The 18,403-nt window shown below is 41.3% G+C and overlaps 1 protein-coding gene across 1 annotated transcript; it reads left to right on the top strand.

Annotated features, from left to right (window-relative positions):
- Positions 1-5,382: 5,382 nt before the first annotated feature.
- On the top strand, positions 5,383-6,364 carry LOC106543784 (olfactory receptor 5AR1-like). Its single transcript, XM_014059865.2, is given in 2 exon segments — positions 5,383-6,327; positions 6,330-6,364. Coding segments are annotated over 2 exon segments (978 nt in total). The 5' UTR covers positions 5,383-5,384.
- Positions 6,365-18,403: the final 12,039 nt, after the last annotated feature.

Here is an 18,403-nt window from a genome sequence, read left to right as displayed (position 1 = left end):
TCCTACGCCCTCTACTGGAGAATTCTTAACACAGGAATTTTTTTTTCAAATCTTTAATGATTTTAAACAAGAAATTAAGGAATTTGTATACGAGCTATATGGTGATTTAAAGTCTAAAATTGACCAAATGAAGGCGAATACATTTGCAGCCGTGTCTGCCCTGTCAGATTATACCGCCGAAATAGAGAATAAATTGGAAAGTTTGGAGGAGGCTAATTCTAATTTGACTACTAATATTCAAATTTTACAACAAAAAATTAGAGACACTCAGGAACAGCTCGTTATGATAAACTTTAATAAGAAGGCATTCGCAATAAGAGTCAGAGGATTCCGCGAAAAGGAGCGAGAGAATTTGAAACAGACCTTTGTTGAAGCCCTCAGCCATGCGGTGGGAAGCCCGGGACTTAACCTTGATTGGCAGATTCAGAAAATCTATCGCCAGAATTCGTTGGTAGCGGAACAGCGACAGCTCCCAAGGGACATAATTATATATTTCTCCACAAAAGAATCCAGAAACGCGATCGTGCAAAATTTTTATAATAATAGTTTGAGAATTGATGGCCAGAACTTGATTGTCTTCAAAGAAATACCTTTCCAGATGTTAAAGGCAAGAAAGGACTATACCTTCTTAACTAAAGAGCTTAGAAATCAACAGAGGCCCCAGCCGGCATTACGGTCACATTTGAGAATCAAAAACTTCGTCTTAATTCTGCTTCGGAGGCTCAAGATTTCTATTACAAGACTTTGAAGGCGGGACTTCCTGACTCACTTGGAAAAGAGGAGAGACAAGCCGAAGGAGAAGGCAAGCAACCGGAGAAGCAGAAAAGCGGAGTTTGAGGATTTAGACACTCTAAAATATTCACCAAAGTTGTGGATTGAATGGGGGTTTGCGACCTCTCTCCGGCAGAAAAAGGGGAACTTATTGGTGGGGTGATACTGAATGTATATATGTAAAATGCATGCAGAATGATTTATGCTGTTTAAATCTTGTTAGAAGGGAAAGTTTGAAGAGATTATTTTAAAATAGAAGGTAAACTGATTTTTGTTGAAACTAATTATTTTGAGCTAGATTTTAAACTAATGCTTGCATAAATTTGATAGTGACAAATATTAGAGAAGCAAGGGATGAGGGTAAAATGCATGCGGAATGATTTACGTATATTGGTGGGGTGATACTGAATGTATACATGTAAAATGAATGCAGAATGATTTATGTTGTTTAAATTCTGTTAGAAGGGAAAGCTGGATGAGATAATTCTAAAACGGAAGGTAAACTGATTTTTGCTGAAAGTATTATTTGAATATGCGGAATGATCTATGCTATCTAATTTTTATTAGAAGGGAAAGCTTGGTGAAATTATTTTACAAATTTGGATAAATGTTTATCTGAATACAAGGTTAAGGAAGAGGAACGGGAGAGTCTACAGGAGGTCGGGGTAAATAACAAAGAAGCAAGAGACGAGAATAAAATATAGATAGAATGATTTACACTATTTAAGCATAGATAAAGATGGGGCGCTGAGCTTAACACAAAGAGTTTCTTTTTTTTTCTTTTTTTCTTTGTTCTTTTCTTCTTTTTTTTGGTTTTTTTTTTTCCTTTAATATATTATTTTTATTTTTAATCCATATGAATATAAGATACTTTAGATAGAAGGCAGTGCCAGGTGTGGGCCCTGGGAAGTCGGGAGGAGTAGGGATGGGGATTTTTTGGGGGTGGGTGGGTGGGTGTTAACATAGTCTCAATAAGAACAAGAATGCACTTATATACGGTTGTTCTTTTTTTTCTCCTTTTTTTTTTTACTCTTTTCTTTCTTTAAAAAATTTTTTCCCCTTGGTTTATTTTACTTTTTATCAGATTATAATAAACAACACTTGAATAAAGGAATACACCAAGGAGGGAGGTAGAGGGAAAGAGGAGGGAGGAGTAAGGAAGGAGTAAGGGGAATGCAAGGAGGGTGTGTTGGGAGTAAGGGGAGAAGGAAGGTCTGAGGGGAAAGGGAAGTAGGAGGGGAGTGTTAGAGGGAGGAAAGGAAAGTTGGAGGGGGTAGATGGGGTGTATGGAGGATGGAAGCGTCAGGTGGGGTTGTGAATGATGAGTTGTGTTTTCTTTTTATTTGTTTTTTTTTTCTTATAGCAAATGCTCTGTATATAAGTGATTGTAAAATGGAATGTGAAAATGAATAAAATATATTTAAAAAAAATGTTTGAAATCTTGGCCTGCAAGAAAGTAGCTTACTTAAGGTCACAGAAGAGTCTAGGAAACACACAATAAGCAGAGTTAATAATAGAGTTCCCTATATATCTAGAGAAGGATCAAAACCAATGAACTCTCATATCGACACATTTATGTCAAGGGATTTTATTAAATCTGCCCTCCAAAACAACATAAAGAGTAATCTTAAATACACTATTATGAATCTGCAAACTGAGTATATATATATATATATATTTCCAAGATATATATATATATATATATATATATATATATATATATATATATATATATATATATATATATATATATATATATATATATATATATATATATATATATATATATATATATATATATATATATATATATATATATATATATATATATATATATATATATATATATATATATATCTTGGAAATATAAAACATTTTGAACTGATTTCTAATTATTGTGTACTGGATGGAAAGTCATTCCTAAAACAATTTGCTTGAGAACTAAGTTTGCCCATTTATATTCGGAAGAAATGATGATGCAGTAGAAATTCTGTATGGAATTTGTCTTTCACCCATGGTCTTCTTCCAACTGGGTTGAAATTTGTCAGCTAAGAAAAGGAGAACCAGGCCCTTTCGGCAAACATAAATTTCAATGAAAAATTAGGGAAAACAATCACATCCATGTCAGACTATGGCCATTAATTACAGAAATTCTATCCAATAGTGATAGGTGCAATTTGTCCCATCTTTGTAAGTCCTGTTTAATATTCCTTCAAAGAGGGTAAAAGTCCTTATACTTTTCTAGACTTTTTCCATCATAAAATCTAATTTACTTCAATGTTTCCAGTAAGCAGATGGGATTCCAAATTAATATTGAAATAAGATTAATAAGAGGGATTTCTCATATATGTATAAACCAATATCATTAATATATAAAAACCTTATGTTTAGGGCCCTGTTATAATTATTATTCTAAAATATCCAATTATGCAGGGAAGTCAAATAAAAAAGAAAAACTATTTTCTAAAATGAAATTAAAAGAAAACAGATAAAAAAGATAACACAGGTGCATTTTGACATACATTTATGAAGCAGACCGACCATGCACCTCTGATTTAGGAGATGCATAAATCCCAGTAGTCCAAAATTTATGACTTTATGAAAACTATGCTGCCTCTTGGAGGTAAGGTAAGAAAGAAATCATGTAAATAAATAAGTGTCCCATTTTCATTCTGCTGAGATACAAACTTTGTAGGGGACCTCAGAATGGTTTAAATATTCAGTAGGGAATAAATTAAATTCCTTTTAACTTCTCCAAGAACAGCCAAGCTAAGTTGCTTCAGAGACTTACGCAAGGACATATCATACAAATTCAGATCAGCAGGCATTTTCTATTTATGCTAAGTACTGCAAAAAAGCAGGGATTGAAAATTAGAAACCAGCTGTGAAGTTAGAATAGTTGGACAGAAGTGTTAGGGACCACATGTGGTCAGGCAGGTTAATGAAGAAAATAAAGCAGTCCTTGATATTAAATAATATAATTAATCATGGGATTGATTATTAAAAATGCATGTATTGCTTGCATTAGATTCTGCAAATAAAATAGACAAACTTATGATTTTACTACTTAATCAACAAAGCATTATCCAGCTGGAAAAAAGGCTGCTGCCTAGAAAACCATGAATACAATTTAGTTTTTAAAGCATAAGAGAATTGAGCGTCTCTTCCTTCTTACTCCAACTGTGAATTATATTAAATTTCTACAAAGACTGTTTCCAAGGTAAGTAAATATTTGCTTTATACCACATTAGTTTTGGTCATTTTAGTTTTTAGATGAAAGAAATGACTTAAAGGGATATCTATATGGAGATTCTCAGTCATCCAGGTCATAGTTATCCCAAAGGTGCTTTTTTAAGAGGCAACTGGACTTCATTGTTTTTCAAAAGAAGAAAGTCCAGTTGCTTCTTCAAAAAGCACCTTTGGAGCTTAAAGGGATAAAACAACTTTAAATAACTATTATGCAGAGAGTCTAAAAACGGCAACCTGTTTTACCAGCGTATGATATTGGGGCTTAAGATGACTATGGGTTAGTTAGACTATCTACATTGATTTTTCCCAGAACTACTTGGTTTAAGATATCCATTTTCTCCCCATTCCAATTGCCAGACAGCTATTCTTCCATTTTGCCCTTGTTTTTAATTCCGTTTTCAATCCAACATATGTTTGAGTAGTTGCCAAGCATGGAGATGGAACAAGAAAAGTTCTGAATTTTATACAAAATCTTGTTTTTCTTTTTCTTCTTATTCAGTTCTAAAAACAAAAGCTGGATCCAGGTCACCTGCAGCGCAATAGGGTAACTAATTTAAAAAAAAAAAAAAGTATTTGAAAATGGTAGGGGGGAAAATGCAGAAACCTAACATAGATATTTTGCATGTAGCTGGATTTCTGGTCCCAGAAAATGTGCATTAGGCAAACAAAAGATGTGATCCGATTGCAGTTTACCTGCAACAGATTTTATTTTGTGCAAAATCTGCCATTATTTTAAACTGAGAAAATTGTAATTGTTCAATGAGAGCATGTTTTTATTTAATGGTAATTTTTGCTTACATTTTAGAAATTTAAAGAAATTCTAGTAAATTGAAAACGTTGTGTGTGTGTGTGTGTGTGTTTGTAATTCTGTTAATTTGATGACCATGTGTTAACCTAAAATTGTCTTCATTTTATTTCTCTTTCCAGAACTATAGATAGTGTTGTGTTAATGTTAGGGTTGGTTTTGAATTAAATTTCAGGATGATTACAGTATCATACACTTAAGGGATAGCATCATGCCAAGTCCAGGATACTTGTTAAGTGTTAACCAATAATCATGTATATTTATTCAATCATATAATATAAATTTGCTTCAGTAGCATTCAATTCTGAGCTACATCGGGTTGTAGATTAAATACAATTGTTAAATTCTTAAGCCAGTTATTTCAAAGTTATTTATTGGTTTTGCTGCCTGCAGTCCATAAACTTACATAATTATTTATTTGGAACCCAGATTTATTGCCGAAAGATTTCTACAACCTTATTTAATTATTTTTACTCACTAATGGCAATAAACTCTGTACATTCATTTGTGTTGTACAAAAAAATAATGTTTTTCCTTATGTATATATTTTTTTGCAGATATGGGGGGAAAAAATCTGGACATGATGTTGGAAGAAAACACTACCACAGCTGTCAAGGACTTCATATTTGTAGGATTAACAAGCAGTCCTAAAATGCAGATCATCCTATTTTTAATATTCTTTCTCATTTATGTAATCACTTTGATTGAAAATGTAGGAATGGTTGCTTTAATAAGGACCAGTGCCTGTCTCCATACCCCTATGTATTTTTTTCTCAGCAGCTTATCCATTCTGGATGCATGCTTCTCTTCTGTGTTTGCTCCAAAGATGTTAGCAAACTTTTTGGCAGATAAAAACTCAATTTCCTATACTGGATGTGCAATACAGATGTACTTTTTTATAGGTTTAGGGAGTGCAGAGTGCTTTCTCCTTGCTGCAATGGCTTATGACCGATATGTAGCTATCTGCAAACCCTTGTTGTATCCTGTCCTCATGTCTCCCAAGGCCTGTATTCTTCTGGTGGCAGGTTCCTATGTTCTTGGTCTTTTACATTCTCTAATACATACTGTTTTTACTTTCCAACTCTCATTTTGTGGTTCAGTTATCAATCATTTTTTCTGTGACATCACTGCACTTTTATCACTTTCCTGTTCTGATACTTACATCAATGAACTTCTGATTTTTTATGTGGCTGGACTTGTGGAAATAATCACCATTCTGAGTGTAGCAATTTCTTATATATACATTCTCACCAACATTGTAATAGGAATTCACTCTGCAGCAGGCAGGCTGAAAGCTTTCTCCACCTGCACTTCACACCTCACCGTAGTCACCATCTTCCATGGGGCAATCCTTATTTTACACTTCCAACCAAAATCTAGCAACAGATCATCCCATCAAGATATGAGTGACAAAATTCTTGCTATTTTCTACACAATTGTTATCCCCTTACTGAACCCCTTGATTTATAGCCTGAGAAACAAAGAGGTTAAGGATGTCTTAAGAAGTTCTTGGAGAAGAGCCTGGGTCAAAATAATTAAATATGTTTTGTTTTAAAAAAGCAAGAGTTTTCCTAATTTAGAGGGGCCATGGTATTGTAATTAATCTGTAAATAATTTTTCTGAAATATAAAAGTGGAATGTTCTTTGTTATAAATGATCTAATATGCTTCACTGTATTCTCAACTATTCTTCTTTTCATGTACTTGATGACAAAGAGTTAGGGTCTTCCATGAAGACTTCTTTTCTGTCTAGGCACAAAGCCAAGAAACCATAGGAACAGTGGTGGGATTCCATACCGGTTCACAAATGTGAACACACACGCCTGTCTGCGCATGTGTAGTGCTTGCACATTACATCAGGGTGGGTGGGTGGAGCCTCCAGCAGCAGCCGCTACCAGTTCACCCGAACCAGAGAGAACTGGCTGAATACCACCCTGCATAGCAATAGCAATAGCAGTTAGACTTATATTCCACTTCATAGGGCTTTCAGCCCTCTCTAAGCGGTTTACAGAGTCAGCATATTGCCCCCACAGTCTGGGTCCTCATTTCACCCACCTCGGAAGGATGGAAGGCTGAGTCAACCTTGAACCGGTGAGATTTGAACCACCGAATTGCAGCTGGCAAGTGGCTGCAGTACTGCACTCTAACCACTGCACCACCTCGGCTCAACTTGGGATCATGTTTAGCAACAGCAACACCACTTAGACTTACAGGGCGGGGCATAACCTTTTCCTAGGGGGTCACAGCAACACTTGTAATAACAACACAAATAATTCATACACCATTCGAAAGCCCATCAAAAACTGAGTTTATTGACACGATTTAATAGTCAGTATGACCACCATTAGCCCTTCGAACAGCATTCAAACGAGGTGGATAAGAACACAACAAATCTTCAAACAGTTCCGTTCGATTTTCCAGATTTTTCAACACAGTTTCCAAATTCATTCTCAAAGTTTCAACCGAAACAAATTTAACATTTAATAGCTCATTCAATTCAGTTTTTTATGGGCTTTAAAATGAGGTGTCGCGGAAGTTGTAAACTGCTGTCGATCTTGCTGTGACCCCCTAGGAAAAGGTTATGCCCCGCCCTGGAAAATCTGGAAAATCGAACGGAACTGTTTGAAGATTTGTTGTGTTCTTATCCACCTCGTTTGAATGCTGTTCGAAGGGCTAATGGTGGTCATACTGACTATTAAATTGTGTCAATAAACTCAGTTTTTGATGGGCTTTCGAATGGTGTATGAATTATTTGTGTTGTTATTACAAGTGTTGCTGTGACCCCCTAGGAAAAGGTTATGCCCCGCCCTGTATATACCACTACATAGTACTTTACAGCACTCTCTGAAGGGTTTATAAATGTCAGCATATTTCCCCCAATAATTTTGGTCCTCATTTTACCAACCTTAGAAGGATAGAAGGCTGAGTCAATCTTGAGCCAGTCAGGATCAAACTATTGGCTGTGGGCAAAGTCAACCTGCAATATTGCATTCTAATCACTGTGCAAGTGTTTTAGAGTTAATTGTCTGATTGATAATACAAAATAAAAATGATTTTTATGGATTCGGTTTTTTGATATTTTTAGTCCTATATAAGTTGTCCAAGTAAGTCATTTGATGAGGAGGAAGCCTTAAAAAAATCAAATGAATAAATTAGTCTGTGCACATCTTCATCCTGAGCTTTGAAGTCAGTTGGTGGATCCTCTAGCATTGTCCATGCATTTCCATTCCAACGTGATGCATGTGCTACTTGTAGATTTCTTACGAATAAATTTTAGAAAGGGGGAAATTAAAATATATTTTCCTCCTGGGTTTTAAAGCCTCCTAATTCCAAATGGGGTGATAGAGATATCCTTGTTGGTGTTCTGTGGTGTCAGAACTTGGTTGTTTTGTCATGATGGGGCTGGATAAACCATGAAGCATGTAAATGGAAGAGAAATGTGGGCTTGTTTCTCATTTACCATCCAATGAATAAGCAGAAAATCTGATCTAGTTTCCTGATTACCTTCTCCTTACTGCCCAAATTGTAACTCTTTGGGTTTGCATAACCGTAATACTAAGTTCAGTCATCAAGCCACAATTTCTGAATGAAGAGATATGCCAGGATGTCCTCTACTGAGTTGGATTTGCAGTATAGCCTCTGTACTTGAGAAACTGAACACAACCTCTTCTTGCTTCCTTACACTCTGGATGTACCGTCTTTCTAGGTCCACGAAACAGTCTTGCTGAGTTAACTTTCAGAAACTAGCCCACTTTTCCCTATCACATGGATCCAGAATCATAGGATAACCCTATTTACTTGCTTGGGTGCTTGTTGGAGAATCTCTCTTAACATTGACTTAGAGGAGTAGAACTGTGTACTCAAGCAGTTCCCTGCTGTCAGGAAAGTATTTTTCTCAATCCTTTTCTGTAAGGTAGGTTAGACTGAAAAATTCAGACTGCTCTTCTCACAGTTGTTAAGTGACTCACTGCAGTTGTTAAGTTAGTAATACAGTTGGTAAGTGAATCTGGCTTTCTTATTAACTTTGCTTGTCAGCAGGCTGTAAAAGCTTATTACATGACCCTGGTACACCGCAACCATCATAAATGTGATTTGGTTGTGAAAGTCTGAATTTTGATCCTGTGACTATGGAGATGCTGCACTGATTATAAGTGTGAAAAATGGTCATATCATGAATGACTTATAATGAATTATTGCAAATCGAGGACTACCTGTATTGTGTGTGTGTATGAAACACACACATGGATAAATGTTTAATATATGTGTATATACAATACAATACAATACAATAGCAGAGTTGGATGGGACCTTGGAGGTCTTCTAGTCCAACCCCCTGCCTAGGCAGGAAACCCCATAGTTTGACTCCCTCTTCTTTGTGGAAACCCCTGAGATATTGGAACACTGCTATCATGTCTCCCCCAGTCCTTCTTTCTATTAAACTAGACATACCCAGTTCCTGCAACCGTTCTTCATATGTTTTAGTCTCCAGTCCCCTAATCATCTTTGTTGCTCTTCTCTGCACTCTTTCTAGAGTTTCCACATCTTTTCTACATCGTGGTGACCAAAACTGAATGCAGTATTCCAAGTGTGGCCTTACCAAGGAATTATAAAGTGGTATTAACACTTCACGTGATCTTGATTCTATTCCTCTGTTTATGCAGCCTAGAACTGTGTTGGCTTTTTTGGCAGCTGCTGCACACTGCTGGCTCATATTTAAATGGTTGTCCACTAGGACTCCAAGATCCCTTTCACAGTTACTACTGTTGAGCAAGGTACCACCTATACTGTACCTGTGCATTTCATTTTTGTTGCCTAAATATAGAACCTCACTCTTTTCACCATTGAATTTTATTTTGTTAGATAGCGCCCAATGTTCAAGTTTGTCAAGATCCTTCTGTATCTTTAGCCTATCTCCTGGAGTGTTAGATATTCATGCCCGCTTGAATATTTGATGAGTTCCCCATTTATTCCCTCATCCAAATCATTGATGAAGATGTTGAAGAGTACTGGGCCCAAAACAGAGCCTTGGGGTACTCCACTGCATACTTCCCTCTATGAAGATGCAGTTACATTGAGGACTACACGTTGAGTGCGGTTGGTCAGCCAGTTACGAATCCATCTGGTGGTGATGCTGTCTAACCCACATTCTTCTACTTTATCTGGTAGTAGGTTATGGTCTACCTTATCAAATGCCTTACTGAAGTCCAAGTAAACTATATCGACGGAATTCCTCTGGTCCACTAATTTTGACACATTATCAAAGAATGCAATAAGATTAGTCTGGCATGATCTGTTTTTGACAAACCCATGTTGGCTTTTGGCTATTACTTTGTTTGCTTCTAGGTGTTCACTAATTCGTTGCTTAATTATCTTTTCCAGAATCTTTCCTGGTATTGAGGTTAAGCTGATAGGTCTGTAGTTTCCTGGATCTATTTTTTCCCTTTTTTTGAAGATGGGAACCACATCAGCTCTTTTCCAGTCCTCTGGTAATTCCCCGGTGCTCCAGGATCTCTGAAAGATATAGTTCAGTGGTTCTGAGATCTTGTCTGCCAGTTCCTCCAGAACCCTGGGGTGTAATCCATCCGGTCCTGGTGATTTGAACTTGTCTAGGGTAAACAGGTGCTCACTTATCATTTTCTTCCCTATTTCAACTTGTGTTCCTAATCTGATTTTTATGGTGCTGTTTTTGATAGGTTGGACTGTTTTATCCCTTTGTGTAAAGACAGATGCAAAACATGAGTTAAATAGTTCTGCTTTCTCCCTGTTGCTTGTCACCTTCTTGCCACTTTCTCCCAGCAATGGACCAATTGTTTCCTTAACCTTTTTCTTGTTTTTAACATGTTGGAAGAAGCTTTTTTGTTATTTTTTACTTTTGTGGCAAGCTTTTCTTCATTGTGAGCCTTAGCTTTCCTCACTTCATCTTTACATGGTCAGGCTATTTGCTGATATTCTGCCTTAGTTATGTCCCCCCCACCCTTTCTACTTTTTATACTTATCTTTTTTGTATTTCAATTTGTCAGAGAGTTCTTTATGCAGCCATGATGGTTTCTTTTGGAGCTGTTATTTTTCTTCTTCATTGGTATTGTGCTAGACTGGGCTTTTGTAATCTCATTTTTCAAAATTTCCCAAGCTTCTTGAGTTGTTTTCCCCTTGAAGATTCTCATCCATGGAATTTTCATGTGTGTGTGTGTGTGTGTGTGTGTGTGTGTGTGTGTGTGTGTACATAATATATATTAAACTTTTTTCTTAATATAACAGTCAGAAACAAATGTTTTTTGTTTCTTTTTATTTATTTTTCTCCTTTCTCCCACTTTATTCCCTCTATTCCAGTGCTGGCTAGCCTTTTTGTTGTTGGGTGCCAAAAATGTGAGCACACATGTGCAATAGCACACATGGGTGCCAGCACCCATAATGCAAAGTACACACAAACGCACACACCCCACGCTCCTCCCCATGCACCCGCCATACTGCTTGCCTCCAAGCTGAACTTGGTATTTTCTCTGGGGAGGCCAGGAGAGACCGTTTTTGCCCATCCTGGGTTTCAGAGGCTTTCCTGGAGCCTGGGGAGGGCAAAAATGGCCACCCCCACTCCCACAGAGGCCCTCTGGAACCCGGAAATGGATAGTTTCCAAACTTCTGGTAGGTAAAAATGGCCTCTCCTGGCCCTCTGGAATTAGCTGGCTGGCACACAGATGCGTGCTACGGCTGATGGCTCACGTGCTGGCAGATATGGCTCCGTGTGCAACCTGTGGCCTGCATGCCATAGGTTCGCCATCATGGCTCTATTCTCTTTCTTTTTCCATTGTCTGTTTTCACCCTTACCTGTCTTGCTGTCTCCCCTATGTTCCCATGGTCTGTTTGGCATTCTGCCAGATATATATATAGAATTCTCCATAGATTTTACCACAATTGGCCCAGAAGGATGAACAAGTTGTGATAGAATCGTCTACACTGACCTTCTTAGCAGGTCTGAACTGCATGGACATCAGGATGAAGCAGTTAAAAGTAAAACCAAACAAACCTCATTTAAAAATTACTTTGTTTCAAGAATTTATAAGGCCACTCTTCTCATTCTATTAACTCTGAGTGTTAGACAACAAAAACAAAAAATTCAGAAAAAATATAAATCATTAAAAGATAACACAGGTTCCTGTGGGAAAATAAGTGGAGGAAAGATTATTTTATATGTTCTCTATCTTATTTATTTTAGTTATTTATTTTACACACACACACACAGAGAGAGAGAGAGAGAGAGAGAGAGAGAGAGAGAGAGAGAGAGAGAGAGAGAGAGAGAGAGAGAGAGAGAGAGAGACTGTATGTATATATTCTCTATTTTTATTTCCTCATATGGAATTGATCACTTAACCAAACCAGGAATAGCTGTAGTCTAAGACCCATTGGAGGCTGAAGAGTATCACAGCCTCTCCAGAGGCTGTGAAGGATGCGAAGATGGTCTCCAAGCACTCAGAGCCTGGAGAGATGGGGTTTGCACTGTGGGGAAATATAACTCTGCTTGGATATGCATATAAACCCAACATTTTATGACACAAGTTGATATATTTGATAGGGATCTTCAGGGTAAGAATGTTTGTGCTTTGGGAAATGATGTAATGAGGTTTGAAGGTTTGAAGGTTTATTAACATTTATAGGCCGCCCTTTTCCCTGAGGGGACTCAGGGCGGCTTACATAAGATCAGGGGAGGGAAATACAAACAGTAACGTAGACAAACATAGAATAAAATAATGAGCAACATTCATTCATCATTCGGGAGGGGCGATTATCTTTGTCCCCAGGCCTGACGGGCTAGCCAGGTCTTAAGGGCTATGCGGAAGGCCTGGACGGTGGTGAGAGTACGAATCTCCACGGGGAGCTCGTTCCAAAGGGTCGGAGCAACTACTGAAAAGGCTCTCCTCCTTGTAGTTGCCAGCCGGCACTGGCTGGCGGATGGAATTCAGAGGAGGCCCAATCTGTGAGATCTAATTGGTCGTAGGGAGGTAATTGGCAGAAGGCGGTCTCTCAAGTACGCAGATCCACTACCATGGAGGGCTTTATGGGTGACTAGTAGCACCTTGAAGCACAGCCGGAGATCGACAGGTAGCCAGCGCAGCTCGCGGAGGATAGGTGTTATGTGGTTGAACCAAGGTGCACCAACGATCACTCGCGCGGCCGCGTTCTGGACTAGCTGAAGTCGCCGGATGCTCTTCAAGGGCAGCCCCATGTAGAGCACATTGCAGTATTCCAGCCTAGAGGTCACAAGGGCCCGAGTGACTGTTGTGAGCGCCTCCCGATTCAGGTAGGGTCGCAACTGGCGCACCAGGCGGACCTGGGCAAATGCCCCCCTGGTCACAGCCATCAGGTGGTGGTCAAAGGATAGCTGTGGATCCAGGAGGACTCCCAAGTTGCGAACCCTCTCTGAGGGGTGTAGAATTTGACCCCCCAGCCTGAGTGATGGAGTACTGGTCGAATTTTTGGGAGGGAAACACAACAGCCACTCGGTCTTTTCCGGGTTGAGTACAAGCTTGTTAGCCCTCATCCAGTCCATAACGGCCTCAAGGCCTCGGTTCATCACGTCTGCCGCTTCATTGAGTTGGCACGGGGCGGACAGATACAACTGGGTATCGTCCGCATATTGATGGTATCTTATCCCGTGCCTGCGAATGATCTCTCCCAGCGGTTTCATGTAGATGTTGAATAGTAGGGGGGATAAGACCGAACCCTGAGGCACCCCATATGTTAGGGGCCTAGGGGCCGATCTCTGCCCCCCCACTAACACCGATTGCGACCTGTCCGAGAGGTAGGAGGAGAACCACCGCAGCACGGTGCCTCCCACTCCCACCTCCCGCAGTCGTCGCAGAAGGATACCATGGTCGATGGTATCGAAAGCCGCTGAGAGGTCAAGGAGAACCAGGATGGAGGGATGTCCTCCATCTCTGGCTCTCCAAAGATCATCGGTCAATGCGACCAAAGCGGTTTCTGTGCTGTAACCGGGTCTGAAGCCTGACTGGAAGGGGTCAAGATAACTTGCTTCCTCCAAGGACCGCTGGAGCTGGAAGGCCACCACCTTCTCAACAACCTTCCCAAGAAAGGGAAGGTTGGAGACTGGGCGATAGTTACTGAGAACAGCTGGATCCAAGGATGGCTTCTTCAGGAGGGGTCTCACCACCGCCGCTTTTAGCGCGGCGGGGAAGTTCCCCTCCCGAAGAGAGGCGGTAACAACCGCCTGGATCCAGCCTCGTGTCACCTCACTGCTGTTAGCAACCAGCCATGAGGGACACGGATCCAGTACACAGGTGGAGGCACTTACAGCCCTCATGGCCTTGTCCACATCCCCAGGGGCAACATCCTGAAACTCAACCCAGAGGTGGTCTACTTCATCCACTTGTGCCTCGGCTGGAACTGCAGAGATGGAGTCCAAGTCCGACCGAAACCGAGCAATTTTGTCCGCTAAGAATTAGGCATAATCCTCAGCTCTGCCCTGCAGGGGTTCCCCCGTTTCCCTCCTATTTAGTAGGGAGCGGGTTATCCTAAACAGGGCGGCTGGGCGGGACTCAGCGGACGCAACCAAGGTCTCTATATAAGATCTTTTCGCTGCCCTAAGTGCCCTGGTGTATTCCTTGGTGCTGATGATTACCATTGCTCGGTTCGATTCGGACTTATCGGACCTCCATAGGTGCTCTAGGCGTCTCCTCCGGCGCTTCATCTCCCAGAGTTCCTCGGTGAACCAAGGAGGTCTCCGGGATCCGCCGCCTCGGAGGGGCCGTAGTGGCGCAATCCGGTCAAGGGTCTCCGATGCTGCCGAGTGCCAGGCAGCAACCAGAGTCTCTACCGGACTGTGGGCGTAAGTATCAGGAATGACCCCAAGCTCCATCTGGAACCTTAACGGCTCCATAAGTCGCCTGGGGCGGAACCACCTGGTTGGTTCCTCCTACCTACAGTGGGGGTTTGGTCTCCGGAAGTCAAGCCTCAGTAGGCAGTGGTCTGACCACAACAGGGGTATGATGTCGTTACCCCTCAGACCAAGATCACAAATCCACTGCTCCGAGAGGAATACGAGGTCGAGCATGTGACCCGCTGAATGGGTTGGGCCCCGGATTACTTGGGTCAAGCCCATGGCCGTCATGGAAGCCATGAACTCCTGCGCCCCATCAGAGTGTTCACCGAGCGACGGCAAATTGAAGTCCCCCAGGATCATCAGCCTAGGGAACTCAATTGCCAGCTCGGCTACCGACTCGAGGAGCGAGGGGAGGGCTGCGGCAACGCTGTTGGGAGGCAGGTACGTTAACAGCAGACCCACTTGACCCTTAGGGTCCAACTTTACCAGCAGAGACTTACACCCGACAAGCTCCGGAGCAGGGACCCTACGAGGAGCTAATGACTCCCGGATAACAATAGCCACACCCCCACCCCTTCTCTGGGCTCTTGGCTGGTGCAGCACCTGAAATCCTTCTGGGCACATCTCTACGAGGGGGACTCCTCCCTCTGGGCCCAGCCAGGTTTCAGTAATACATGCCAGGTCTGCCCTCTCGTCTAAAATTAAGTCCCGGACGAGAGGAGCTTTATGTACCACAGACCTGGCATTTAGCGACAGCAGCCTGAGTCCAGGGTCCTGATTACTTGCGCCATCTGGTCTCGGAGTGGGACTCATAGGGCCGGAAGGAGGGATCTCTGTAATGTAGCGAACCCTCCTTCCCCGGTAATGGCCTGCCCTAAAGTCCCCGCCATATCTGCCCCTCCCTGTTACGACCGTGATACTCCGACCCTCTCCCGTGTCTCTGGTCCCCTCAACCACCCCCATGGCCCCCGCATCTCCCGGCAGGTCCTCCGAATCATACATACCCATGCACTCCCCCAAGCAGTCCCCACGTAAAAGTTAAAACACAAAAAATTACAACAATATAATAGTAAAAAGTGGGACATTCATTCATCTCATACGTATCCCATGCATATCCCATACAAAGAGAGGGGGAAAAAAGATGAAAGAAAAGGAGGAAAATAAAATAAATTGCGCAGTTGATTAAAAATTTAAAAATGCGAGACCAGATAACAGAACTGGCTCTTAGTGTTCAAGGTTGGAGTGGCTGGAGACCAGTTACAGTTCGAGTAGGATATATGGGGGAGTGTCTTATAACCCCTCTCTTTTTCTGTAAATTTATAAAAGTTCAACCGGCCGGAACAGTCCAAGATGGTAAAGGGTTTTCTTGTACAGGCACTGTCTAGGGTGATGCCACAAGGGCAGCCACAAAAGATAGTAATAGTGACAGTAGTCCAGGCCAGATGGAAATGTGCCAACAGGCCTAGGAATCCGGAGGCCGTGGCAGAAAAAGGCCGGATGTTAAAATGCCACAATAAAAGATAGTCCAGTGCCAAGCAGAGAACACAGGGGGAAGCCTCACAACAGCGGGGGCAGGCAAAGATGGAATCGCTTCTATAGGGCCACCTGACCAGACAAGAGCGGAGGAGGGGGGGGCAAAGACGGGGCGAAGACGAAGCCATACGGGGGGGAGAGCCATCCGGAGGGACTGCCGCGGTACCAGGCAAAGCCAGCCGCCCAGCTTCCTCAGTCCCAACAGTAGTGATCGTCCACTCTCCCTCCGAAGCAGCAATAGTCCGGCAAAGCCCCCAGGAAACACAGCCAACACGCTCACCCTCAGCAATGTTCTTATCAATCCGCTCTCTCTCCAAAGTAATGGCAGCCGAGCAGAGCCCCCAGGAAGCGCTGCCGCCAGTTCCAGTAATTCCTCCGTCCGTCCGCTTACACTCCGGGGCGATGGTAACCAGAAAAAGTCCCCAGGGAGTGCAGCTAGCAAGACGAGGGCACCAAAACCTTTAAACAACGCCGAGGGACGTCGCCGCCAGCGAAAGACGCTGCAGTCCGCTACCGCCGTTCTCAGCGTGGCCTCGCTTCCTCTACCGCCAGGCAGCACACAGACCTCCGATGATGTTTGAACGAGCCGGGGGCGCCCGAGAACAGCAGCCCCGCAGAGGTCTGGCTTCTTCGGATCCCCCAGACTCCGGACATCCCTAAGGAGCTCTTCCCGGAAAAATTCGAATCGGTTTTGTTGAGGTTTCCAGCGTTTTCCGTCTGAATCAGAACGGAGAAGAACGCCTAGCAGCCATCTCGGATCTCGCACATGCGCAGGTGATGGTTGTCTCCCTCATTGGCCTTTGCTGTTCTTTGGACCTACCTTGAATTCTGGAACTATTTTGACCATTTGAGGTTCTTGACAGTCCACTCATCCCTGTGTCCATTGGTTTTATACACGTTTTGTATACAGATTCTGCCTCCCTATTGCCTGAGGCTTGGAGTATTTTTTATCTAATAAAAGCCTTTGTTCTAAAGCTGAGAAAGAGCTTTGAAAATAGATGATGCCTCCCAGTGGCTCAGTCATCCAACAAGCAGGGTTCTCTATAGTGAATTCAGAATGGCAGAATAGGAATTCTGCCTTTAAAAAAGATCCTGCCGGAGCTGGAGGTAAACTAAACTTGGATTTCATATGAACTGTGCAGGGGTTCCTTTTTGTTTACTCTACAAAAAGCAAACAGTGGCCCAAATAAGACTGGAATCCCAGAAGTCTCCATTCTCATTAAAATGATCAGGTATTTAATTATCTGGAATATGCATAACGCTGATTTTTCATATTAAATCAATATTTCATTTAGTCCCTTGCATTGTAGAAAGTCTCATCTCTATTAATTTTAGGAAGGGGAGAGAAAAGAAAATATTATTTTACAAAGGTAATATTTATGTATGAATATTTAGTAGCTCCCACAGTAGCATTTAAATGCTTATTAAAACAGGAGTTATTAAATAACCTAAATAGCTTGATTATGCAGATTGAATTGTAAAATATGTGGAGAACGTTCAGAGACAAATAATTGCAAGGACTAAATTCCTTCCTTCCTTCCTTCCTTCCTTCCTTCCTTCCTTCCTTCCTTCCTTCCTTCCTTCCTTCCTTCCTTCCTTCCTTCCTTCTTGCATTTTGTTTAAAAACATAGTGATATTCATACTGCTGAATAATTAATGGAATGTGAAAGGTAACAGTGAATGATTTCAATTTCTCACGATGGCAATTTTTTTAAAATGTGCACATAGACACACATTTATCTTATTACATCTACTTAAGCCTAAATTAACGCTCCATCTACTCCAATTTTTTCCAAACCTGATGCTTTTGGCATGTTTTGACTATTGCTCACTACCCACAACCAGCATGCCAGTGTGACTGGTGGAAAGGTAGAAAATAGAGCCCAGCATATTAAGCAACATAAAAGTGAGACAGAAAAGTTCAAGTTTCTCTTACTGATTGGAAGCATATTTTTAGTGAGCTCAAAAAGAGATCTCAATTTGTTGTGAATTTCTCTATGTAGTTTTCTAAATAGAATCTTAAGAAGAATGCAACTTACACTTTGAGTAAAATGCACTTTTCACTCTTCATTTCATTGCACTTCTATATAACTCAAACTTGTGGTCATCCCTCTATTTGGAATCCACAAATTCCCTGAACCACTTATATGAATTATTCAAAACTTACTATTTTTCTTCATCTTCCATTTTTTTTTTTACCTTGCAGGAAGGAAA

Source organism: Thamnophis sirtalis, unplaced genomic scaffold (assembly GCF_051295495.1).
Source record: "Thamnophis sirtalis isolate CommonGarterSnake01/CBP01778 unplaced genomic scaffold, rThaSir2_p1.2 scaffold_1, whole genome shotgun sequence".
Classification (NCBI taxonomy): Eukaryota; Metazoa; Chordata; class Lepidosauria; order Squamata; family Natricidae; genus Thamnophis; species Thamnophis sirtalis.
The sequence above is the reverse complement of the archived record's forward strand: the minus strand, read 5'-3'. Positions and strand labels throughout refer to the sequence as shown.